A 27807-nucleotide genomic window follows, 5' to 3' on the forward strand; every position below is an offset into this window, starting at 1 on the left:
GGGTTGGCTTGTCAATGCCACACAGGATTGGTGGAGGGCCTTCATCTTGCAGATGTTCAGGATGAGACCCATGCTCTCATTGGCCTCCGTAAAAAGGTGCTGACAATGGTCTGGAAAACCTCCTCGGAGTTTACATATACCCAAGCATTATCTGCAGACTGTTGCAGAGTGACACTGGTTGGGATGAGATAACAAGGTGTAGAGCTGGATGAACACAGCAGGCCAAGCAGCGTCAGAACAGCAGGCAGGTTGATGTTTCGGGCCTAGACCCTTCTTCAGAAAATCAGTTGGGATGACTTTGGTTTTTGCTTGAAGGGGGCGGAGGTTGAATAATTTCCCACTGGTTCCATAAGTTAGGTCCACTCCAGTGGGGAGCTTGTCAGCGCTCAGGTGAAACATTGCAGAGAGGTGGTTTGAGAACAGTGTTGGAGTGACGACAGTCCTGCTTGACACCACTCCGAATGGGGAATGGGCTGGTGGTGGAGCCAGTTGTCACTACTATGACGGCCGCATAATTGTGAAGTAGGCAAAAAAAGATAGTGACAAACTTCATGGTGCAACCAAAATGGAGATGGAAACTCCATAATGCTTCCCGATTGATGGTGTCAAAAACCGTTGTAACCGCAAAGGCGGCCAAGTACAGGGGTGGGTTCTTTTCTTTGCATTTCTCCTGCAGCTGTTACGCGGAGAAGTTAGTGTCCATTGTCCCCCTCCATGGTGGATAGCTACACTGCGATTCTGGGAGGAGTTCCTCAGCCACAGGGAAGAGACGCTTGATGAGGGTCTTGGGAATGACTCTTCCAACAGTCGACAGCAGCGAGATTTCCCTGTAGTTACCACAGTCAGATTTGTTCCCTTTTTTTAAAAAATGCTCACGACTATCAATTCAGAGCTCTCTTGGGATGTTCTCCTCCTTCCAGATAAGGCTGACAAGTGCATATAGATGCAGAAGTTCTTTGCCTCTGCACTTCAATGCCTCCCTCAGCAGGGATACTGTCTGCTCCAGCAGCCTTGTTGCTCTTAAGCTGGCAAGTAGCCTCCTCTATTTCATGCAAGGCTGGGATGTTGCGGAGCTTGTTTCAAAACAGTGGTAGTAGATGTCCAGTTAGGAATGGAACAATGATGGGATAATGAAGCGTCTGCTCCTGCTGCTGCTGCTACGAATGCAGTTGCAACCATTTAATTTTCAGAGAAAAAGATTTTGTAGACCTTCAAATTGCCCATCAATTGGTAAACTGAGTGAACTCCTCACATCTTTATCTTTGCAACCTCCACACCACTTTGCCCTCTTTGGCACAGTATTTCTATGGACCCAAACATTTTACAAAGAATTCTATTTTCTGTTCCATTCTATGCCAGATACTTATACAGTTCTTTTGAAATGTTGTTCATTGACAGAACATTAGCTTTTCTGGTTGGAATATTTTAGTTCTCTGTGCTCACTTCCATTACTTCTTTAATAACAAGCTACCAGTAGAATTGGTCTATTGGGAAGAGTGGTTTGGGATATGTTTCCTTTGACATTAATAGCTTTATGTTGGTGGCAGAAGCACTAGATGAGCATGCTGCTGGCTACACTGAATATTTTTGATAGCCTTATTCAACAAAAATCTATTGATCTCAATTTTGAAAGCTTCAACTGAACCAGCTTTCACTGCCTTTGGGGCAAGAGATTTCCAGAATATTACTATTCTTTGAACTGCTTCCTGACTACATTCTCAATGCCAGGCTCTAATTTTAAGATTATGACATCTTGGTCCCGTTTCCTTATAATGCTTTTGGAATTTTACATACCTTGATTAGAGTACCCTTCAACCTTCCAAACTCTAGGGAAATACAAACCAAGTTTACCTAACCAGGCCATGTAATTTAACCCTTTAAGTCCCAGTATAATTCTGCTGAGCATGAATTGCATGCTCTCCAAGGTCAACAGATCCTTTCTGAGGCGAGATATTGAAACCAAATCCAGCACTCCAGGTTGCAGATATCATGATACGGTGATACGCAAAGGACAATTCAACATGACTGGAATGGAGTTTTCTGATATGCTTATGGATACTCATTTGTTGTGCATCAATGATCATTAAGTTAGATTCAACCACATTGTATCTCAGGATCATTCCACAGCCTATTCAGTTGTACCTCCCTCATTTTTTGAATGCTACTATTGAGTTGTATATTTATAAGATTATCGCTAAAAATTGAACTGAGTTAGGCATATGATTGTATAAAGTACTCTCCTTCGTCAAACTTTAAATTGTGTGAGCAAACATCTCTTTCACTTGTCATTCTCATCTTTGATTTTAAACTTGTTTTGTCACATTATGATTCATCAAAAGTTGCCTAAATAATCTATTACCCATTTCTTCACTGTTAATAAATTTCTATGCAAACAATGTCCATCATCTCCTTTTCTAAAGTTACAGTATCTCTTACCAATAACATTAATCCTTCGCCTAGCTCAGCCGGACTATCTTTGTCAAATATTTCTACCCTCTCCTAGTTCTTCCTCTTGTCCGTCTTCTGCTTGCAGCCATGTTGTATAGTTCAGTATATTTGCCTTCAAGTAATTTATAAACATTCAACGTTAGAAATTTATGGAAAATATTTTCATTCATTAGCTGATCAAATGCATGTACTTCAAAGCAACAACTAAATCCTGTTACTATAATTCTTAATAGCTTGAAAAATCTTTTAACAAAGTTGAATCAGACAATGCCAGCAATGTTTTTCAGAAAATAATGTATATTTCAGAATGATTATTGATATAGTTGAGACAGTTTTTGAATTGTATACACCTTTGAGCGAGTTACAAGCTATAATCAATCTCTAATATATTGTTTGTGTAGAAAACAATGGACTTCCAAGAGTGACTGAAAGGCAGTGAGTGAATTCTGGGGTAGAGTCTCGAAACAGGGAGGAAAGCTTTAGCAGTTTATTCTAATTAACTAAAATTTCAGTACTGAAATCTTTTTTTTAAATACTCTACATATTCATACCATACATACACATATGCACCATTTGGGCAATTTTCTATTTTGGGCTCTGCACACTGTCGAGTAGATGGGTGACAACAGGCAAAATTGTAAAGAACCCTTGGAGACATGGAGTACAGTTTTGTCTGGTTAGCTTAATGGCACATTTTTTTTTGTCTTCCCAGGATAGTGCAGGAGATGGGGTGGCAGCAGGGCTAGTTACTCAATCTGCCATGACAGGTAGGAAATTCACCTCCAGAAGGGTTCTATACCAGATAATTGATGCCACATGGATTTCCTAGCTGGCAGATCAGTAGGCACTGATAAGCTACCAAGAAATAGACAGCTCTCAGTGGCAGACCAAGCTGTAGGCTCTATCCAATCAGGGAAGAGACTAGGCTGAAACACTGTGCAACAGTACCTTTAAGAAACAGGGGCAGGGGCTTGGAGAGGTTGAGGATGGGGCGCTGGATGTCCCACGTGAATGCTGGCACTAATCCTTTTGTCAGTCATTTCTCTAATTTGCAACCAGTAACCAGGAGTGATGGGGACTTCACACCACCTTGTATAATTCAACAATGCCAACCATATAGTGAGGTTATTAAGTATTCAGTGTTTGGTTGGCCCTCCAGATCTGGGGTGCTGACCACTGCCTTTGATTGGCCAGGGCAGCTATTTAATTAACTGTCGCCTCTAAAATCACCCTCAGGTTTACACCACCAAAATATCTAGGTTTAAGCTCTGCACTTCATTCCAACATCAAGGTCAAAACCAGAGAACAAAGGTTCTACCCAATGAAAACTAATGAGAATTAGTTTTTTTAATGTAATCAGTATAGATTGAGAAATCAATAAGAAATTCTGCATTTACTGCACTTCAACTAATATTTGGGAAACAGATTACAAAGTATTAATTTGCATTTATATAGTGCCTTTAACTCTGTAAAGCATTCCAGGGGAGTGTTATGAAACAAAAAGTTTGGTATCAAGTCACACAAGTAAAGTTTAGGACAGATGAAAGAAAGCTAGGTTTTAGGGAGCATTTTAAAGCAAGAGACTGAAAAGTTGAAAGAGCAGCTTCCAGACCTTCGGACCAGGAATGTGAAGGCACAACTACTAATGGTGAAATGGTTAAATAAAGATCAAACAGGCAAAAGGCCAAAATTGGAGGTGTACCACTATCAATAGGATATGGAGTTTGGATGAGTTACAGAGCACAAAAGAAGAATGGTCATGAAAGGTTTAGAAAACAACGGTGAGTATTTTAAAACATGGGCATTGTCACAGCAGCAAAAGTCATTACTGTGGGTAATGGACAAGAGAGTTTTGAATGAGATCACAGTTTATGCTAAGTGGAAGATAGTTGATTATCTACAAATGCATCAGAATAGTCCGTTCTGAAGAAGACCCATACCAGACTCAAAACATTAACTCTGTTTCTTTCGACATATGATGCCAAACCTGATCGGTTTCACCAGCATTCTCTATGCTTGTTTCAAATTTCCAGCATCTACAACATTTTGTTTTTATTTACTGCAACAGTGAGGTTTAGAAGCAAAGGCCTGAATGAGGATTTCAACAGCAAATGAACTGTGAAAGGGTAGAGAGGCTATATAATGAAAAATGGAAGTAGGCTGGTGGCAGAGCAGACGTATGGTATGGAGCTCACTCCAAAGTCAAATACAACATCAAAAATACAAAAGGAATCTGGTTCAGCCATAAGCAGAGGCCATGGAGAGAGATAAATATACACTCTTCCCAATTATCAGTCAGGAAATTAAACAACAGATTATGTACAACACTGTACAGTATTTGAATATGGCACAACAAAAAGCATCCCTTCCCTCACCTTAATTAAAATGAAATTTAAAGTAAACATTGAAAATGTAAATTCCCATGAATGAAACTATTTACTGCTTGTGAGTTTTAGCATCAATTGTTGATTAGTCAAATATTTTTAAGTATCTGATGCAATTCATGTGCAGATTGTTGATAGAACTCTTGGGTTCAAGTCAAAAAACGCTAAGGCCACAGTGAAATTGTAAAGAAATTTTTTTCAGATGACAGTAAATATTTGATACAAGGGAACAATCAGATTTAGCTTAGTTCTTTTTCACCACAATTATTAAGGGATGGGTGCATAATATACATGATGAAGATGCATCAGCATATCAGATAAATGAAAAAGTTTCAAGTAAAACAATAATAAAGTAAAATGTTATTTAAGAAAACTACATAGATTTCTGTAAGTCAGAGGTTACTAATGTATTATTTGTAGCAACTGGACATTAATAAAAATATGGAATTGTTGTGAAAGATACAAAAAAGACAGGCAATACTTAAAGCAGACCCAGGTCTTCACTGAATAAATTCTACATTAAATGATGTTCCCAAAATGTTTTCCTTTCCATTGTGGATACAAAAACTTTTAGCAACAGATGAATCAACATGGCATGACAACTTCATCCAAGTCTCAAAAAAATGTTTTCACTCATGTCATGGTTGAGAATAGTGATTATTTTAAGTAGGTGGTTTATTCTTTGTTGGCATTATGAATAGCTGAGTGCTTGTGATTCACACATGACTGTATCTACAGTATGCAAGGGAAAGGATTACTAACATTTAAAAATAAGTATTCTGCCAGGCCAACTGGTGCAATCAAATGCCTGCTTCTGCATAAAGAAATAGCAACAGGTAAACACAAGTGGATATAAGAAACTAAGTCTAATGATTGGTTCCAAAATTACAACAGAAGTAGTTGATTATCACCTGAACCATGCTGAAATCACCATCATTAATATTTCTACCTTTACTGTTGTGCAATATAAATCAATAATATACTTGTGTCACATGATTCTTGAAGATTTAATTTGTAAAAATAGGAATTTAATCAACGGTGTAAAATAACCACAAACAACTCACTTTTCTCTCATCTTTCCCTTGTTAGGTGAATTGTACGTTACCTCAAGTCAGAGTCATACAGCAAGTTGGCCCTCTTGTGACTTTCAGCTCTTACTGCAGCCATACTGGACTGGATTTGAGTATTTTGAATTAACTCGCTCAATCATGTTGTGACTGAGACAGGTGGGATTTGAATCAGTCCTTCTAGCCCAGAGGCAAAGGTGCTACCACTTTGCCACAAAAGCTGTGTGGCCTGGATTTAAGAGAGGCATCAGAGATCTGAAGTCCAGCTGAATTTGTCAATCAACTGCATTGTTGTCAGGATGCCATTTTGACATGTGATGGCCCAAAAAGGCAATAAGACAGCAATTAGTGGAGACTTGTTGGCAGCTGCCACTGCTTTACTGATTGAAATTGGCAGCTTATCATTTAGCCAAAACATTAAGTGTGGCCATGGAGGACACGGGTAGGATTAGCAGCCATGCTGGCACCAATTGCACCCCAATTTTGAGTAGAGGCCAACTACAAAGAACCTTAATTGACCCTACCCACACACCCCCTCACTTTTGATGGTTTGCATTGTCCATAAAGGGATTTGTATGTAAATTTCTAACTGGCTGTATGGTTTATTACTGGTGCTGGTTAATATTTAAAAACAAAAAAAAATCAGATTTATCTGGTTGACAGGGAAATCTATTGGTTGTGTGTAAGATAACACTTTTAGAGTACAGAAAAGGAAACACAGAAGTGGAGAAACCTAGTTACACTTGGCAGCAATTCTGACAACAAGGCTAGGTGGGCTCACCTGAGCAAAACATTGAAAGTTGCAGCATCAACAGATATGTGCTTCATAACCAGTTCTTTCAAAGCCTGTTAGTTTTAAAAAAGCTTAAAAGGAGCATTAATAAGGAATTAAGATATTTCCAACTTCCTCTCCATCCTTTTGAAGATTCAAAACTGTTCTGGAAGTGTCAAGATTCTAAGGTGACCTCTGGGATTGCAATTTTGAATTCCAATCTGCAATGGGTCATCAGGCCATCAAGTCTGTTGAATTTGTATACTTTTAAAGCAGTTTTAAATGAAAAGTCTCCTGCAACACATCTATGGTTGACTATTTTAAGATCTAAGAGAATAGTCCATTACATTAGACATTGCACATTGATCATTTACTCACTGTTCCATTAAAATCAATGAAATTGCTAAAATATTTTAGAACTAGATGACAAGTAATATCTAGCAATTTGCGCTTGTTCAGTCACAGTGCCACACCCAATGTTATACTCAAGGATTTGGAAGAAAGGGAGTAGTTCAATACATCTAGCTGGAATAAGGAAAAATGGCAAAGTAAACAAACTATCACGGCCTGTCTTTTCTCCCTTTGGATACTGACTGACATGTAGTTTGATTTTGGCTTGAGATTGGTCAGATTAGTAGTGTTACTCGAACCAACAGTATGAAGTTCGAGAAATACACTCTTTCTAATTAATCATGCTTGATTCTCTGTACTTAACATACCATTACCAGCTTTTAATAATGTTGCATTTGAGCAGCTGATGGCAGCCCTAAAGTAAAATTTCCAAATTTGCTTGGAAAACTCTAGCTTTAGGTAAGAACTTCCTAACCCCTAACTTTAGCAAAGTCAGCAAGTTGGACTTCACTAGTGTTTGCCTAGGTCTTGCACATCAGGATCCAACAGCACCAACATGGCAATTAAAACAAAATAAAGGTAAATTAAAACTGTTACATAGCTGCTGTTCATTCAGATTCAGTAATTCCTTTGAGTAATTACACTATACTGTGACATCCAAACTCCGTTCTTAACCACCATTCAACAATTAACCGGCATTGAAAGAGCAAGAAGATTTATTGATTTTCGTAACCATTATTTGAGTTTAAAAGGCAATAACAAGAATTTTTGATCGGTTTATTCATCGTTTTGAAAACAAAATCAACCAGTGACAGAATGTACAGCGTATAAAATGTCCATAACGAGTGGTCAATTTTATACACTTTTGTTTTTTTTTCCTAAAATGTCACCATTTTAGCAAAATCATATTTTACCTAAAAGAGGTTTATAAATTGCTGCCCTCAATATGGAGCCAAAAGCTGGTGTAAATAATGGGGTTTGAAATTACATGGAATACAGCCTGTCCTGCTGCTTTTATCTAAAATAATGATATTGCAAGACTGCTGGCCCAATGCACAGAGATTTACACAGAGACCTGCACAACCAGCCCAATGACCAAGCAAATGGGAAGATCAAAAAAAAAATGTGGTCAGTCAACATCTTTAAAAAGAAAAAGATATTACCTATCAGTTCTAATAACCCTGAAGCATTAATTTGTCTTTTCTCTTTATTGATGATGTGTGACCTGCTTCACGTTATAGCATTTTATGTTTTTAGTTCAGATTTCCAACATTTGCAGTTTTTAATCATTTTTACTCTTTCCAGTTTTTACAGAACCAAATAGCTCTTAATTTTAATCCTAGAGGTTGTTTTATTAGGGCTTTTTGGTTTAAACCAAAATTACTTCCTATAATTTACTTGCAATCTAATGATGATTCTTTAGGAATCATCGGCTTCTGGTTCGCTCCAAATGTACCCTTATTTTCCTTCTACAATTTGAAACCAATGTTCAGTAACATTTTTAATTGATCCAGCACTTGACATCACAACTTACCACATTTGTGGCCTCCTGAAGAAAGTGAAAACCCAATAAGCACCTATCTGCTTTATTTAATGAACTGACCTCTCTTTACAAACGTTAATTTTGACAGGGTTTACAGCAGAGGCAGGCACTCGTGCAGCAATGTTGAATCTATAGATTTATAACCACTTTTAACCATATTACTAACTTGAGTTCTATGCCAAAAGTTTGTAACTCACTCGGAGGTACCAATTCTATGCACACTAAGAATTTAGACTTTAACTCAAAACACAAGAGAAAAATCAAAACTGACTAAAAATTTGTGCACAGTACATTTTCTCGAATTTGGTTAATGCCCCTACTAGAAACGTACCCATTCATTCATCAAGAACAAGAATGTCAATTTATATTTTCTTATACTTTTCATCAAATATCATTGTTACCATGACTTAGTTACTGTACAAATTAGTTGTTGAGTGCAACATTCTGTAAGTGCCCAAAAACCACGACTTATGTACAGTAATGTGCCGTTTTGGTTTTTCACATCAAATAGGCTTATGGATTCTTCAAGTGAAACTGCCAACTAGAAATAAAACTATAGGCAGTCTTCGGTTTAAAACTACACCAATGAGCAAGTGATAAATATCAACCAAATTGTATCAAATCTAAAGATAGTCTTGAGACTAAAATCCACTCAAGGTTTTAAACGTACACTGCTTTTTAATTACTTTTCCATTAGCAAAGTCTCTACACAGGAACCCTTCAGTCATTACTAGGAGAGCAAGGCAGGGTACTTCTGCACTAAATAAATAAAATCTAAATCCAAGCTAGTTTCTGATTTTAAAAAAATTGTTCAGAGAATACAGGTATTTCTGCCAAGGCATTTATTATCCCATCGCTGATATGTGAGGGCCATAAGGCAATCACGATGCTGCAGCTCTGGATTCAGATGTAACTAAACACGATAAGGACTTTCCCTAGAAAGGACATTCTTGTACCGCATGGGTTTTAATAACAATCCCAGTTGTTTCATGTTCACCATGACTGATTCTGGATTTTTTTAATCCAAACTTTTATAATTAAGAGAACTTAAATTTCCCAGTCGCTGTGATGGGATTTGAAATCACTCTAGGCCGCTGGATTATTAGACCAGTGATAAAATTGCTGTGCTAACATTCCCAAAATAAAATATTCTGCAATTGTTAGCATTCTAACAAACCTTTGCATATTCCATCAAGTCAGTGCGGCCCATGAATCGATTGTAAAATTCAGGTAACCTCCATGGTGCAATTATCTGTAATGAATGCAAAGGAAAAGATATAAAAAGAAAATCAACAAAAGTTCTGTGATACTTTTCAAGTTTGAATTAATCAATGGGAAGGATCCTGGAATTCATCAAAAACTTTCCTGTAAGGAGTTATGCCTTTCTATATGAACTGAATTTTGTTTCCTGATTCAGTTTGCCTCTAATATCAAATTATGTAACAATTACTGAGCAACTAGAGTTGTTGAGGCCTACGAGCTCTAGAAAAAAAAATGATCAGTTTACAAAAGCAGCTATCTTTGCAGCACACATCTGGGTTCAAGTAAATCAATAGCAATTAGTATCTGAAGCATTTCGCTCCCAAGAAGCGCAGAGACAGGATGTTTCCCAGCTCTACAAGTCTAAGGGAAAAAGTGCCTTGGAAAATTGGATTTTTGCTTTGGCATAGCAGGAATTCTTGTGTTACAGGACAGCCAAACCTCAAAATAGAACATGGCTGCTCATCTGCCTCCCTGCAGCGGGACAATATCTCACTTTGATTTTTAAAAAAGCCCAAACACCTACATACCCAATGTGCCATCTATTCCATGCCCATGCAATCAATACAGTCTGTGTCATCCTATACCCCTCATCAAAATCGCATGACCCATACTTTCTAGGAATCCTCCAAGATCCCTTTATTCCCGATGTCACTTATAAGGCTGTTTCCATCAACCTGGCTCTTTAAAAACCCCATGCTAACCTGAGCACCTGTATTGATAAGCATGCCCTTTATAGCCCCTAAGCCAACTCAAGGCCATTCCGTGTTCTTTCCCCACACAGCCCTTTTCCTTCTGTCCTCCTTGCCAACTCACGTAACATGCAGCATAGGTAAACCTCAGGAGCCAAGGTGACATTGTTATATGTTTATTCAAACCATTACGATGTGAAAAACACACTCCTGATTCAAAAGATTCAAACCATTGCAACTCTTTCAACAAATCCCTCACAGTAGCAAATATTTGTTTTCTAACCTGACAGTTCTAATGGGCTTAGGTACTTTATATACTTATGTCTTTGTCTACTTTTTGTAATCCCAAAGGGTAGTGGAAACCAAGCCCTACGACTCACCACAAAGCAAAAAAGTAAGGCACTCTGGGTGACAGACTGGGAGGATACTAAAATTCAGTTTTAACCAATATTTTCATGGCTAACTGTCTCGAAACCACATGTGAAACCTGACAGCCACAAACCTACTTCTATAAAAATTGAAACTGACATGTACAGGGACAGATCTTTGGGATTTTTAACAATTTCATTCACTGTAGAGACACTCTGTCATGATGAAAATCTGGATCTTTAAGAATACATCCTTATAAAATTTGAAAAATAACTTGCTGCTGCACAATACAACCTTCAGCTGATTGATAAATTGCATTTATTTTAAAATATCGACCTTTTCAGATACAAATGCTTACTTCTTACACTCCAAAGAGCAAATTAAGTTATTTCAACCTCTTGTGAACTCAATTTCGGCAAAGTAGGACACTCCATGCAGAGGTCCTCTGCTCCGCCTGTTCTTGTTCTTTTTTCCCCTCTTGTTTTCGCAGACCTGGAGCAGCATGCAGGGAATCAAGTTCCAGTGCAACGTGACGGCAAACAAGTCCTGGAGCAGTGCAACCTAGCTCAGTGCAGCAGAGTGCTAATGTGGAGCAGACTGGAAGCTTGGAGCGGACTGGGACAGTTGTTGGACAGCGAGCTGGCCCAAATGGTCACACTACATTCTGAGCTGCTGCAATTTGCAAGTCTTTATCAGACTATAATGTCCATCCTTTAACAATGTTATAACTACCTTATTTCTAACTTTTTTTTAAGACACTAAGTAATGCTACTACTTTGCCTTTCATTTCTCTTCTGTATCCAAGATTTGTACCTAGGTGCTTGTACCTCAGAGGTACCTTAGAGGGAGCCATTGTAAAAAACTTTTCACTGCGCTCCTGTGCTTGACTACTCATGACAATAAAGGATTTTCTATTTAATTCTTTGTTAAATTTAAAAGTAGACATTTTAAGTGTATGTAAAATAAAACTTTATGTAAAAGTTTGTGCCAATTAAATGGTAATACGTCACTGCCTCTCATTCCTCTTATTTCAGCATTTTAAAAACCATGTGTTGGTTTATTGCTACCTTATACATTATTTTTCAACAAAAGTTGGGTATCCTGCAGAATTGTTTTAGGTCTGTTGCCTTAATTTCTCAAAATGAAGAAACACAGCAGGCCTCAAACTTTCTCATTTGAATTTAGGAAAAAAAACTAAATGTAAAGAAATCAACCAGGAGGACAAAGTATGTTTTTTTGTCTGTTCATTTACGTGGCTCAGGTCTGGGGCACTGATAAATAGACTTCACATTAGTTTCTAGCTCAAAGTGGGATTGTCAATCCATTTTGTAAAAACTAAATCCAATGAAACAAAAGGACGATTATTCAGGCTGCAAGCAGAGCTCATCACAACCCATTTTAGTCCGAACTACAAGAATCTACCATGTCAGCAATTTTCAAATTTGAGTGCCAGGCTCCATTGTCTTAAACTTTATTAGGCGAGGTTAATAAAAAGTGCCCCCAGTCCTGAGCCTCGTAAATGAACAGACAAAAAACATACTTTGTCCTACTGGTTGATTCCTTTACATTTAGTTTTTTTTTCCTAAATTAAAATGACAAAGTTTGAGGCTAATAAAAAAAAAAGTGTTTCAGCTTCTCATTATACACAAAGGAAAACCAAGCAGGGGTATATTCTTCACTTTCCATCATCTGACAGTCATTCTCCTTTGCTGTCTCCCAATATACAGAAGTAACATTTTAAAAAGCCGACTGACTTAATGCAATATCATTGTAACCTAAATAAATATAAATAATTGCCCTTAAAATTACAATTTATTCATTTTGCATGAAACAGCAAAAAAATAAGAGAATAGATTTTTAAAGCTAACAAAACAGGCTAGAGTTTCACAGCAAGACAGTCAGCATTTGACAGAAAAAGTTTAACATTTCACCAGCCAATTCTAATGTAGGTTCCCAATCAACTGCCTTACTGTGCATTTGCAACATTTTCATCACTGTTGGTATTTGTAATTCAACTTTATCCAGGGAAAATTAAATTAAGACGCAACAACACATCTGATACGGAAACATGCAAAAACAGCATGGAACAAATATCTTACCTTGACTTCAGGATACAGTGCATAGCATGTCAACTCAAACCGAATCTGATCATTTCCCTGAAAAACAAAGGAATAAAGCTTAAAGTTTAAAAAGAACTGCACACACCAATATTCAACTTATTCTACAGACTTGCAAGCAGCTTCTTATGTCTTGCAAACTGAGGAGTGTAATTGCTTACTCATAACTAAAAAAATTTAGGTATGAAACTGCTATTTAAGATTGTAGGAAATTTACACAATGGCTTCATGTGGCATTCCTTTTTTGTTATTTTAGTGCAGATGTTAACCAGTATGGTTCCACTTGGTGGTATTACTGGTCGTCAGATTTCAAACTAAAACTTGGCTTGGTAGACTATAGTTTTAATATTACAATTTGCTTATTGTAGTGGTCAATCACTGAACATATTCATAAAAGGCTACCAATGTGCCTTAAAAAAGAACAAAGTTTATTAAATATGAACGGAAAAGAAAAAGTGCCAACCATGGGGCAAACTTTCCCAGCCCCTGAAAGACAGAAGCAATGGGGAGTCTATGGCAAGTTTGGTAAATGCAATTATTGATGGCAAGGAAAGTCCAATTCTGCAATCAAGTTTTGAGTAGCAAGATGAGAATCACATTAGTGAGCAGCAAAAGGCCTATTTGCAGCCATCAGCACCTAATCTCACCTCATAGATCTGCAGTTTCCTAGTCTCTCATGCTGGATAGAAACGAGATGGCAACAATTCCTGACAACAAAGTCAGAGCAGGTACCTGTTGCCTCAGTTCACTATTCACTCCTCTGGGCCTCTCTCATGGATAGTAGTCCCAATCATCTCAAGGTATCATCCATGAGCAGAAACAGTCTGCAACCCTGACCATGGTGGCTGGCACTGGACAAACTTCAGCCTCACCACATCATCAACCCACTTAGGATACAATTCTTCACCTCAATATTGCTATTGGAGTGCACTGATGCCTTTCATTGTAATGCTTCTACCTGGGCATTTTGTGTGCAGGGATGAGCAACCACCTCATGGACTGGACCAGGGTGCACTTCAGGCGTCTTTGCTTGGTCTCTTAGTATTCATTCACTTAGCAGTTATCGGATCCTCAAAGCAACTCCAACTTACTTTTTTATACTTTCTTGCCTCATTCAGAATTTAAAGATTCACAGTATTACCATCTCGCTTATCTTTTGCACAGACACAAAGCCAGGTCACTTATAATTGTTTTCAATAGTGACCACTCAAGGGTGTGGATATGTTACTGACTTTCCCCAGATGCAGGTCACTACTGACAGCACATAAGTCACATCAAGACTGTCATATCATAATAGCAGATTTTATCAGCACTTCATTTCACCAATGCACAAGTCATCTTCAATTATCACATCTTAGACATCTGTGCCAGGTACCCATGATACCTACATTCTCAAGGACTCTCATGTTCCTACTTTGTTTCAAGGGTTGGGCACACTATAAGGACTGTTACAATGGAGACAAAGGCTACACCCTGGAACTATGGCTGACAATTCCATGACTAAGGCCTCGACTAGATACGCTGCAGTTCACTCTTTGACCAACGCAGGCCTGCAGAAGGTGATGTTCTAATGCTTGCATCAGTCTACAGGGGAGGGGGAAGAATGCAGTATAGTCCAGAGTGAAAGTGTTGCATAATTCTAGCCATGCTTGGCACTACTGGAGCAAGAAAACAGGGGAAAATGGACACTGAACAGCAAGAAAAGCTGCACTCTTGTGAGGAGAAAAATATGGACATTGAACAGGAGAAGGATTGAGCAGCAGTGCAGCATCGGATTCCTGTCAGTCCCCAGAGTAAATGCAGCATCTCCTTATGCTTATTTTCCTGAGCTTTGTCGTTATACAATAGTAGTCATTCAACATAGAATCAGAACCTTCAGCCCAATTTGTCCAGCCAACCAGGTTTCTCAAACTAAACTGGATCCACTTGCCTGCTTTTATCCCATATCCCTAAACCCTTCCTATTCATGTACACGTCTAAAAGGTTTTTAAATGTTGTAACTGTACCTGCATCATTCCATAGTCAAACAACCCTCTGTGTGAAAAAGTTTCCCCTCAAGTGACTTTAAAATCTTTCTCCTCTCGCCTCAAAAAAAAAGTCCCCTAGTTTTGAATATTCCACCCCAGGGAAAAGACTTTGCTATTCTCCTTATCTATGCCCCACATGATTTTATAAATCTCTATAAACATCATCCCTCAACGTCCTACACTTCAGTGTAAAAACGCCTCAGCCTATACAGCCACATTGCAGATGATTCCCTTTCTTCTCTCTAAATTTCTTGGTCATACTTGCATGGTTATTACAGGTTTCTACAGCTTTCTTCTTACTGACATTCAAGCACTTTCAGAGCAAAGGCACAGGTTTTTTATACTCTCAGCTTCCAGAGGTTTCCTGTGTCTGGATGCTTTCTTCTCAAATTACTCAGTTCCATTTCTACTGGCCTGAGTATTTTGGAGACTGATAAAATGCCCACTGATGTTATAAGCCTTTTCTTACTGAATGACCTACCCCACTCCGAAAGAAAACTGCACACTGTACTTGACTTTCTGGATGGTTCTGTTTGTCTCTGTCACAGAACACCCTGTTGATAGCCAATAGCAGTTTATTTCTCTCACCTACCTTTGTTTCTAATGCACTGACTTTTCACCTCAATCTCTACTCCAAAGCTGTATATTCTCATTGAAAATGCATCCATTATCAAACATTAGACATCCCAGTACAAGAAAAATGCCCCAGGACTTACTGTTGACGTTACTGCTGAATGACAGGTGAATGGCCTGCAGCTGGGTTAATGTCAGTAACAGAAGGATGGGGAACTTCTGCGGTCACTAAATATCCACATAAAACAATTAAAATTGGTGGCAGAGCATGAAGGTTGATCATGGGCTTTCCCACTCATAATTCTGACAGAAATAGGAAGTCAGTGAATTTTTGGCATCTTAATCCACAGAATCCAAACAGTGTCAAAACAGGCCATTCGGCCTAACAAGTCCACACTGCCCCTCTGAAGAGCACCCCACCCAGACCCATTACCCTACCCCTATCCCTGAAACCCTGCATTTCCCTTAGCTCACACACCTAACCTACACATTCCTAAACACTATGGGCAATTTAGCATGGCCAATCCACCTAACTTGCACATCTTCAGGCTGTGGGAAGAAACTGGAGCACCTGTCAGACACACACACACACACACACACACACACAGACAGTCGCACGAGAGCAGAATCAAACCCTGGTTCCTAGCACCGAGAGGTAGCAGTGCTAGCCACTGAGCCACCATGCTGCCCAAACACAATTCACCCATGTAAGTGTTTGACATGGCAAAGCACTAGCACCAATAGCAGCGGTGGGATTCAAACCCAGCCCTCCAAAGAGGCTGGAGCCTTAAATCAAGTGCCTTTGACTGCTCAGCTATGCTACCCCATTAAAAAGCATCTCACCCAGACTGACACCATTCCTATAACCCCGCATTCCCCATGGCTAACCCACCTAGCCTGCACAGCCCTGGACTCTATAGACAATTTAGCCTGGCTAATCCACCTAACCAGCGCATCTTTGGACAGTGGGTGGAAACCAGTGCACCTGAAAGAAACCCACACAGACATGCACAATATGTGAACTCCACAGACACAGTTGCCTGAGGCTGGAATCAAACCCAGGTCTTAGTGCAGTAAGGCAGCAGTGCTAAACACTGATCCACCGTGCCCCCAAAATAAATCAATTCCTCAGAATCACATTCCCTACAGCATTGGCACATCAAGTCCACATCAACCCTCCAAAGACCATCCCAGCCATTCAACTCCCCATCATATTCCTGTAACCCTGCATTTCCATGGCCAACCCACCTAGCCTACACATCCCTAAACACCATGGGCAATTTAGCTTGGCCAATCCACCAGATCTGCACATCTTTGGACTGAGGGAGTAAACCGTCAGAGACTTAAGGGAGAATTTGTAATCTCCACACAAGACACTTGTCCTAGGCTAGAATCGAAACCGAGTCCCTGGTGCTGTGAGCCACCATGTGGCCCCAAAACTCTAATTCACTTATAAGCTCCCCATTTTACATACAATCAGTCCTGAAATTAGGCTTGAACTCACAACTTTCTATGGCAGAGGCAACAATGCTACAATCTACTCCCCAGGCAAAATCTGCTTAGTTACAGAATAGATTATAACTAGTCAACTTAATTAAAATCCTTCCCAGTTCTAAGCTCAGACCCAAAGGCTGCAGAACATTCCATCTATTGCGACCTCTCGCTACATAAAACCCACAATCCGAAATGTATTTGTTTTAACTACTTTCTCAACCTATCTTGCCACTTTCAACAATTTGTAAATATAGATCTGTGAATCTTTTTGCTCTTGCACTCCTTTTAGCATTATATCCAAGAGTTATTTAATCACAGGACAAGTAATCCAAGTATCCACAAATGCTGCAGCTCGATTTCTCAGTGAATTTTAATCTGCGCTTTGATTAAACTCACTACCAGTCTGCAAATTCACCATCCTCTTGCACTCTCCAACTTAGTCTCCAAAATTAATTCTCCCAAGTTTGTAACCAGCCCATCTCTGTGACCTATCTGCACCCATTCTCTCAATCAATTTTCGAAAATACTATATCCAGCTCTCACAGATAGTAGGAACTGCCGATGCTGGAGAATCTGAGATAACACGGTGTGAAGCTGGATGAACACAGCAGGCCAAGCAGCATCAGAGGAGCAGGAAAGCTTGATGTTTCGGGTTGGGACACTGGTTTCGCAGCAGGGTTAGAATTGTTACAGGGATAGTAGGAACTGCCGACGCTGGAGAATTTGAGATAGCACGGTGTGAAGCTGGATGAATACAGGTTTCACAGCGGGGTTAAAATTGTTACAGAGATAGCAAGAACTGCTTGTTACAGAGATAGTAGGAACTATAGCAGGAAGCAGTAAGAGACAGCAGGGTCTTGACCCGAAACGTCAAGCTTTCCTGCTCCTCTGATGCTGCTTGGCCCGCTGTTTCATATCCAGTTCTCACACTGCTTTCCTATAGTCCCACTACATTCATCCTGGAAAAAAATAAACTCTCTCCCAGGTTATTTATATTCACATCTTAATACTTCCAAAATTCACCACTTTAAGTCCTCATTCACCATGACAATTCTTCAGCTGCCAACTTGGGAATATATTCCCTCAGCTCAATTTTTGATTCTCTTGCTCCCCCAGCAAAACAGTCAGTATCTTGCTCTTGTTGCCTCTCTAGAGCATTCAGGCACACAGTCTCCAAATTCATTTCCACAAGTCTGTGTACACATACATGCGTGTTGTTAGTGTATAACAAACCTAGTAAACTGGTAGAATGAGCTTTACCCTATCAAGCGCTACCATGCTTAAGTCTCCTTTACTTAAAAGGGGCAACCACTTCAGGACCTTACTGAGCAGTAGAGTTACCACTAGCTTCTTGTTTCTAGAACCAGTTCTCAGGGCCTATTTTCCAAATGCTTAACACATTCGAGAAGCCTGTGCATTTGCTCATTTACAAGATTGAGACTATCAATATGACTGCTTTCACTATCCTCCCCTTGCCTGGCTACTCTTAAATTAAGTCTCTCCAATTCACCAGTTCCAAACTCCCTTGCTCTGCAGTTCCTCCTCAACCTCCTATTTCCTTCAACCTCATCTGATCAATGAAATTTAAAGACCAATAAACTCCCCTTTTTCTGGTTCCCATGGTAACTGACGTTGTCTGTAGTTCTCAATTGCTGGACAAATGATAAATTGTGGGTTGCCAGGAGGGGAAACAAAACCTTAGAGCTGTAGGGCTGTCATTAAAGTAGCACTAATTCACAAACGCCTTTGCCTAGCTGGCCTTATGATGAAATTTTAGCAGTCTGTGTAGCACGGGAGAAAAAAAAATACTGTCCAGAGTTTCCAAAATTCAAACAGCACAAAAAGAAGCTTTATGTGAAGTTAATCATTATTTAGAAAATAAACATAATTGAAGCAGCAGCAATGCAAGAAGCAGGTTACCTCTCAGCCCTTAGCCAAAGCTACTTTGTACTCAAGTGAGCAGCTCACGGCCGACTCTAATTTTCTGCATTTCTTTTTCCTTTTCAGTAAATGAGTGAGAATGAAAGCAGTCAGCTTCTGGTCAGTGTGACATGTATCAGAATGGTTGGGACGAACAAACCAACTTCAATCAGGCCATTTCAATGAGACATGAGTACTGTTTGTCCAAGGCTCTGAAATTACACTGTGGAATACTAGTGTATAAAATGGTTATAAATTGAAATTACTCACTCCATCACTTTAAGAGAAATGGGCACCCACTTATTTTAAACAATTAAGTACTCCATGGATATAGCTGGAGATCCAGGTACCAGCCTCCTGCAGTGTAATTTTAGGTCCTAGGTATTTAGCTGATGGAAGAAATAAGCAATGCAAACTCTGGCCTCACCTGCTGCACAGCACATGATAATTAGATAGCTTCATCTGTTCAATAGTTCATTTGTAATATATTCATTAATGCTGAATGGTTAATAACATTGGCAGCATCAGACTTGTATCATTGTTCTTTTTATTTTTAGTCTGTAGCCAACTTGTTCAGCATTGTATGTGCTTTTAGTAGAAAAATAACAGCAGCTGACACAGAGGTAATTTGTTTTCTTTCTCTGCAATGTCCCAAAACAGGTCCATTTGCTCCTTACAACGCACCAACACTACAGATGGAGAAACTCCTTACGGCAAAATCATTCACAGCAGCCTCAGGACAGTTTACTCTCATTTTATTACTGAAGAATGCTTTAGAGAGGACAGACATACCTGTTGGTACTGGGCTTGGTGAGTGAGGATCAAATATATTTAATATAATTACTCATTTCGGGGAAAAAAAGCCCCGCTGAAATTACACGTTGGGAGTATACTTCAAACAGACATATTTTGTGGGATCTTTTCTCATCTTTCCAATACATGTTCAAAGTCAGTGTAAATAGACAGCAAGCAGAAAACACAAGACTGAGCAGTATTTTTCCCTTTTCCCTTGATTAGATTCAGTAACTGAACTACACAGTGAAATAATATCCAAAACTATGCATTAATAGCAGTGGTTAGCTTCAGAATATGCCCTGATACTTAAATTAAGGAACTTCTGGTGAGATTTCAGTGCATTTATTTATTTTGAATTGATTAACTTCAATACTCTTTTGCTTGAATTGATGTATTTGCATGGTTTAAAACGCAAGTGTCAATTTTGGCTCAAATATGTTCTGATGCAGTTTAGACGGATACAAGCAGTGCTAGCTCTTACCACACAGATCTCACAAATTCCATTGCACTCAAAGAAAACTTGCCAGGATTCACTAGGGTTCACACCCTGAAAGACTAGCAAGTTTACTTCCACTTTAATTTGAGTAACTTTGGGAACTGTCACACCTCTTGCTCAACTCCAATGCATAAGTCTCTAGTGTCAATGTATACTGAATACTAACCTACCTTTCTAAGCCTTGTCCTCATCTATACAAGCACCTAAATAAACAAGACCATGCCACAATATTAAAGCAATACAGCTGCAACATGAAATATTAAACCTTCAGTCATGACTTCTTGATCCTAACTACGTACAGGAGATACCTACTAGACAACAAAAGACGGGCCAGGCCAGGAGGATTGGGGGCAAAAGGACAACGTCACTATCCTCAATCAACCTAAAGAATTTCAGATCATCAGGTCATATAATGTTCATGCCAATGTATGAATCAGTTGTTAAGTTAATCTGCATTGCCGTGGCATTCTTTTAAACTCCAAGGTCTGAGTTTTCCCATTTTCAGGCAAAGCATGTTGCTCACAGCAACTTTTCATGTGCAATCTTTGGCTCATCATCCTGCATCTTGGCTCAATGCTCACCACTGCTTGAATCTTCCAGTGCTCATGCTGCTGGTATCATGTGCAATCTAGCAGCACACTGCTTCAGACATTGAAACCAGGAACTGTCTTTCCTACTATGGTGCTCACCCAATATGGCTAAGGACATGGCCCAGAAAGGCAGGTTAGCCAGTTCACCTGGAGGCGCTGATGGATGGGGTAATGGAGCAGAGAAGTGCTGCATCCTGTAGACTGGCAAAGGAAGTCATGGCACCTGATTCAGCTAGCCTGAACTAAGATAGTGGTTGAAACAGCTGAAACACAATGCATAGCAGTACCGGAAAACCGTTTATGATAAAGATAAGCAAGAATAAGTTTTCACTGGCGCATACCCATCTAATCTCCCCAAACTATAAAACATTTCTGTCCTCTGTGTTTCTATTCACGGGGGGACACCATATCACTTCTCCTGTTCATACTAACTGTTCTTTCATCTACTTTCATCATACTCAACGCTTACTTTTATCTCATTGCAGGAAAAAAAATGCTCAGAACCAGACCAAAATGTGCCATAAAGACCCTCATGCCACACAAAGAAAAACTTTTCAATAAAGCTAGAGAATACTGAAACCATTCATTCACATGGGGACAGGGAGGCCTCTGTGGGTAACCAACCCAGGAAACCTCAGCGTACTATGCTATTCTGCTATCTCATTCCCACCACAGCTGATCCATTCTTAACCGTAAGCTTTCACCCCTCTGAAACAACAAATTATCTTCTTTTTTCATACACAGGCACTAGTAACATCCAGGAAATTTCCACTGCAAGTGGTCAGCACCAAAGACCTTCAGTTCCACCTGGGCTCCAGCAGAGGATGCATCAACAAGGTCTTCTTCTGGATCCTCCACAAGCTCACAGGCTTTCACCTTCATGGATTCTCTATCTAGATTAGACTAAGGAGCAATATCTAGTGAGCACATAACTGACACATATCTGCTAGTTGAGGAAGAAACGCTCCAGGTCTCGGACACTATCAGAACTACAGGAGACCTGGCAGAACATAATCCCATCGACTTGGCCATTAATGACTTTGTCAAAATGCACTGAAAAATACACAGGCAGCAAGGTGATTTGTGAGGGGCAACTGGCAAACTTCACTGAAAGAAGGAGTTGTCCACAAACACTATCTGTATCATGCTGGCTTCAATATGTGCATGCCTGACTGTCTCTAAGGAGGATTCTCCGAAGACGGTTGTCAATTGCCATGGAAAAGCAGGTCTCACACACTGTGTCTGGGAATATGCTCCAACAGCAGTATGATGATATAGTGGTTTGCCAATGCTAACTTGTAGGGACAATGGTTGGAGGAGGATGGTGTCAATGGAACATGTTGGGAAATTTTGAAGAATACAGAGTTGGATGAAGGATACAAGCACAAGCTGCTGCTGGCAGGAAAATCATTCTGATTTTCTTGCTGGGAACTGGATTCTCAGGGAAGGAGCAGAGGGTTGGAAGTGGGACATAAGTATAGTGACTCAGGCTAATTACAGGATGCAAATACATGGAACCAAGATAGTCACTGCTTGAAAGTGAAAATACTGAGCTCATCATTTAAAGCTTAAGGAGAACATCAGAAAATCATTTTCTCAACATCCATATTTTCACTTTTGTCATATTTTCCAAACTATCCTGACATTGTCCGTGTTGCTCAAGGATATGAAAAATTCTGTCCCAAGTGTTTTAAATGAGTGGCTGGTGATGGTAGTGGTGGTGGGATAGTTCATAACTCACCTGTTGTGGCAAAGAAAAGAGCATGTCTTTAACCACAAAAAAAAATTGTTACATTTTAAAGATTTATATTGGTGGTAGTCCAGAGAAGGATCACTGGGCTGATCCTGGTAAAGGAGGGACTGTCTTAAGCTTGAAGCTATACCCATTGGAGTTCAGAAGAATGACAGGCAACTCTTAGGTATTAACAGGTCAGATGTGGAAAGGTTGTTTCTCCTTATGGGAGAGTCCAGGATCAGAGGACATAATTTCACAGGAAGGATCACCCATTTAAGACAAATGAAGAGGAATTTCTTCTCTCTGATGACAGAGAATTTATGCTGCAGAAGTCTGTCAAGCCTGGGTCATTATTTGCATTTAAGGCTGAGATAGACTGATTTTTAATCAGTTGGGGAATCAAAGGTTATGGGGAAAAGGCAGGAAAACGGAGTTGAGGATTATCAGATCAACCATGATCTCTTCAAATGGTGCAGCAGACTAGGTGGGCTGACCAGCCCATTTCCGCTTCTTTGCTTTATGGTCTTAAGGTAACTGGTGGGCTCATGTGCATTCTGCCTTAGCTACCTGCCTGAAATGAACGGAAAGCATTGGTTGGCTAGGGATAGATTGGAAACTTGTCACCAAAGAAAGGCTCAATGTGGAGAATTAAGTTACTGGAAGGGTTTGGAATCTTGGCAACTGAGGCCTTAACATTCCTTGTGGGACCCAGGGGAGCAGATCTTTAATCATGTTAGTCTGCTTTTAGCTGTATTCATCCGGTGATAAAACTGCTGAATTTATGATAGTTAGATTTTAATCCTAAGGCCACAGTTAAAATATCAGTCAAGAAGCCCAATGTTATTAATGGACCAAACTGTCACAGCAGCTTCCTGTAGGTGCTTTTGTTGGTAACTTAGAAGAGAAGGTTAAAATCAGAATCAGTGAGAAGAAAGAAGGAAGCTGTGAAACAGTGCCCAGTGGTTGAGTTTTAACTTCCTCACTCCAACCAAAATATTTGTTTTCTGATGCAATTTTAATCAGATTGTCATTTATTGGCTGTTAAAAATTTGTGTTGTTCTGAGGACGCAATGGGATGCAGCTCTATAAGCCTGGCATTTCAATACATTGGACACATACTGCCACCAAGTGGAATGACAGAAAAGAGACTGTGTCTTTATCATAACACTACCCACCAGCTACTCTACAGTAAAGCTGTTCTGTGTACTCTGAACTAATTTACAGGCTAAATCCACCAGTCAGTGAGAAAATAAAAATTCAATGTTTCGTATATGATGTTTGGCAAGTTCTTAATACAGGGTAATACGTTTTAATAAAAATTGCCTACTTTTGTATATGTAAAAGGGACAGAGGCAGGTATCAAATTGTGTGAGAGTGGGCAGTATTGTCTTCTTTTAGGTCTCTGGATCTCAAATTTTGGTTGGTGGAAGATCTTTCAATTTTCTGTGCATCCATGCTCATATTCTCCATGATGTTTTACCATGTTAAATAAGCTAACCCATGGGAGTTAATCAATGTCTGATGAACGAATGATCATTAGACCATTGTCATTAACATGACAGAATAAAGCCCACCAACTCCAGAATCAAAGTCAAAGGAGGGATAGGTGAGAGTGTTGCAAGCCAGTTGTAGACAATCTAGTTAGAAGGTCCACCTCAGTTCTCTGGGACTTCATTCCAGTTGTATTAGAAATTTTATCCAGATCCACCGACCATTTTTAAAAGTCTTCCTGACGTTGCAAAGGTCTGACCCTCAGCTCCGAAAGGTTGACGATCAATTCATTTTAAGTTGTCATGAAGAACACTGACAGCTGCATTAACTTTTAAATGGAGGTGTCAGCAGTAAAAGATCTAGAGTCCTAACTTATTGCAGATTTACAGTTTAACATTCATTTGATTTACAAAAATCCCAGAGAATGCTTTTTAGTAGGTATAGCTATAATTTAAACAAGAGAAAACGCTTCTGTTGAAGACTGAGAAAGCAGTTAAAAAGAAAGCACTTGGAATCCTGGAATTTATAAATAGGCCATAAGGGTATAAAAGCAAGGAAATTATGATAAACCTAGATAAAACACTAGTTTAGCCTCAATGGGAGTATTCTGTAAATTCTGTGAACCAGATTTTAAAGGAGGGTCTGAAGGCAGAAATGATTCAGAGGCAAGGAACGTCAGTTATGCAGACAAATTAGGCAAATTGGGATTAGTTTCCATAGAGAAGGAAAGGGGGGGGGGGTGGTTGAGGAGATTTGATGGAAGATTTTTAAATCATAAAGGATCTGGCCAAAGAAGACAGCAAAAATTATTCCCATTGGTGGCAGGATTATTAATGAGAGGACTCTGATTTAGGCAATTAAGAAAAACAACAAGGACCGTTTTTATTAATAGGACAACAGGTTAGCCCTCAAATACTGTGGACATGTTTGCCCTTTAGTTCCAAAGTGTGTTTTTCAAAAGTATATTGCTACAGAGGCAAAAAGACGGCAGGTATAAATTCTGTGTTTCAAAGGAAATTATTCTTTGTGAGAATGATGGAATGTGATCTCTGAAGGTGTCAAAGAAGCTTCAAACAGAGAAAGAACAACTTGATATAATAAGGGGGGGGGGGTGACTATTCCAACTCATCTTTCAGACATTTTGTGGTTTTCCCTCTACAAATGTAGAAAAAAGGATTAAAAAAAAGAGAGCTTCAGATTCATCTCTTACTTCTAAACTGTATGTAGCATTATTACTTCTTCTCGCATGTGGCAATGAGCAAACTCACTCTTCTTGTTAATTTAAGTCTGGCTACTAAAACAAAAACAAGCCAGCTTGGTGAGCAAATTAACAACCTCATCCACAACCCAAGCTACAGATCTTTGCCAAAACTTTAAACAAACCTGTGAAGTTCAGACTGGTTTCTGACCCTATCATCTTACCTTATCGGATGAATCTTGTTATCTATATGGTTCAAGCCCCTTCCCCAATAAATTTTGTCTTTAATCCTACTTAAATAAATATTTTCATGAAAACCAGCTGTAGTTTTACTAAACAACAAGTATTTTGAGCTATTAGATACTAACATAGATAGATATAGTGAAAGATTACTTTGAGGAGAAAAGTGAAGAATAACATGTTTCAATATGAATTGACATCAACTCACCTTCCCTGTGGCTCCATGGGACACAAACTGAGCTTTCTCCTGTTTTGCAATCTTAACCTGGCCTCTAGCAATACAGGGTCTAGCCAATGATGTTCCAAGGAGATATCTGTCTTCATAAACAGCATTTGACTGAACCCATGGCCAGATGAACTCTTCCACAAGCTCCTTCCGTAAATCTTCAATAAAAACCTGTAGCCGAAGCACAAAGAGCACATTGTAACTCTCAATGTATTTTTTTTATAAGAAAAGCCTAAAGAGAAGAAAACCTCCACCCCAATTTCACTTTAACAGATAAAATAGTCATACCAATTTGTTACCTTGGAACAACTTGCTATTACCAGGTAGTAAGGCTCTGTCTGTGCTAGCAGGAATTTCCTGTAAACACTGTATAAAACCCATTGGCCTATGTATCACAAAACGAATGCCTGCTTTTGACCCATAATGATTTCTGGGCCACAAAAACCTAGAAAAATTGACTTATTGTTCCATGATCTTGGAAGGGCAAGGCCTTATATTTAAAAAAATTATCTGGTCCTTCTCTTTCTTTCTCTCCATGCTCAGATCACTATTCTGAATCTGGCTGCTGGGAATGCAAACAAGTTTCCCAAAATGATGGTCTTTAAAGCATCAATTGCTAAACAACATGTTACAATAGAACAAAAAATTGAGGTATGTATTTGGAAATACAGTTTTTGTTCACAAGGACAGAAAGTCCACCAGATTTCACTCCGGGAAAAGAGATTTTCATGGAAGAGAGACTGAATAGAGTGAAAATTTTAGAAGAATGAGAGGTGATCTCATTGAAAAATATTAGCAGTGAAACAGCTTAACAGAGTGGATGCTGAGGGGCTGTTTCCCCTGTCTTGAGTGACTATGAATATTTGAACTAGCAGCAGGGAGTCAGCTATTCAGCCCTTCAAACCTGCTCCATCCTTCAAAAAGATCATGTATAATATGGCTATGGCCTCAATTCCACTTTCCTAACTACCCCAATAATCTCGGGCACTTTTGTTAGTCAAGAATCTATCTACCACCTCCTTAAAAATATTACTTCCGTCTAAACTTCAATGGATACGGCTACTCAAACTTTTCTTGTATGATAACACCCCCATCCCAGGAAGCAGTCTAATGAACCCTTTCTACACTGTTTCAAATGCATTTAAAATCTTGAATAAAGTGATGAAATTTTACTTACTACGCAAGATGTGTTGGGTGGTAAGATCACAAGTGGAACATAACATGTGTATTCTTATTTCCCTTACAATGAAATTAACAGTCCATTTGCTTTCCTAATCACTTGCTATACCTGAGTACATTAGAATCTAGATGTCCTGTTGCATGAATTACAGAGTTCAGCAACTTCCCTCCAACTAAAATGAAGCTTTTCTATTCCTCCTACTAAAGTGGACAAGTCTGGATTTTCCCAAATTATACCATATCTGCCAAACTTTTGCCCACTCATTTAACCTGTCTATATCTCTTTGCAGACTTATCTGCTTTTCACAACTTACTTTCCCATTTATCTTTATATCATGAGTAAATTTAGCAACTATACACTTGATGCCTTTATCCAAGTGATTGGCATAAATTGTAAATATGGTTGATGCCCCAATACGGATTGCTGTGTCACTCCACTCATCACACCTTGCCAACCTGAAAATGGCCCATTTATGTTTACAGTTTCATGTTAGCTAATCAACCTTTCATCTGTGATAGTGTCTTATTCCCTATCCCACACGTTCTTATTTGGTGTAATAAACTTTGATGTGGCACCATGTCAAATGTCTTCTGAAAATCCAGCACTTCGCTCATTCAAGCACAGATTCCCCATAGTTTACATTTTTTGTTTCTTCAAACAGTGCCAATAAGTGATTTAAAAAGGATTTCCCTTTCACTAAACCATGCTGACTTTGCCTGATTACATTGAGTTTTTCTAACAGCCCCATTATAATGGATTCTAGCACTTTCCCTGCAGCAGGCATTAAGCTAACTGATCTGTAGTTTTCTGCTTTCTATCTCCACCCATCTTTTCCAAAC

The 27807-nt window shown here is 39.2% G+C and overlaps 1 protein-coding gene across 2 annotated transcripts in view; it reads right to left on the reverse strand.

Annotated features, from left to right (window-relative positions):
- Positions 1–27807, reverse strand: part of ass1 (argininosuccinate synthase 1) — a 141860-nt gene that overhangs the window by 91566 nt on the left and 22487 nt on the right. For both annotated transcript variants that reach the window (XM_048559123.2, XM_048559124.2), the window contains exons 4-6: positions 25771–25959; positions 12986–13042; positions 9743–9817 (exon numbers count right to left, since the gene is read on the reverse strand). In XM_048559123.2, the coding sequence (XP_048415080.1) occupies positions 9743–9817; positions 12986–13042; positions 25771–25959 (321 nt within the window). The remainder of the gene's footprint in view (positions 1–9742; positions 9818–12985; positions 13043–25770; positions 25960–27807) is intronic.

The sequence above is a fragment of the Stegostoma tigrinum genome, chromosome 29, assembly GCF_030684315.1.
Source record: "Stegostoma tigrinum isolate sSteTig4 chromosome 29, sSteTig4.hap1, whole genome shotgun sequence".
Taxonomy (NCBI): Eukaryota; Metazoa; Chordata; class Chondrichthyes; order Orectolobiformes; family Stegostomatidae; genus Stegostoma; species Stegostoma tigrinum.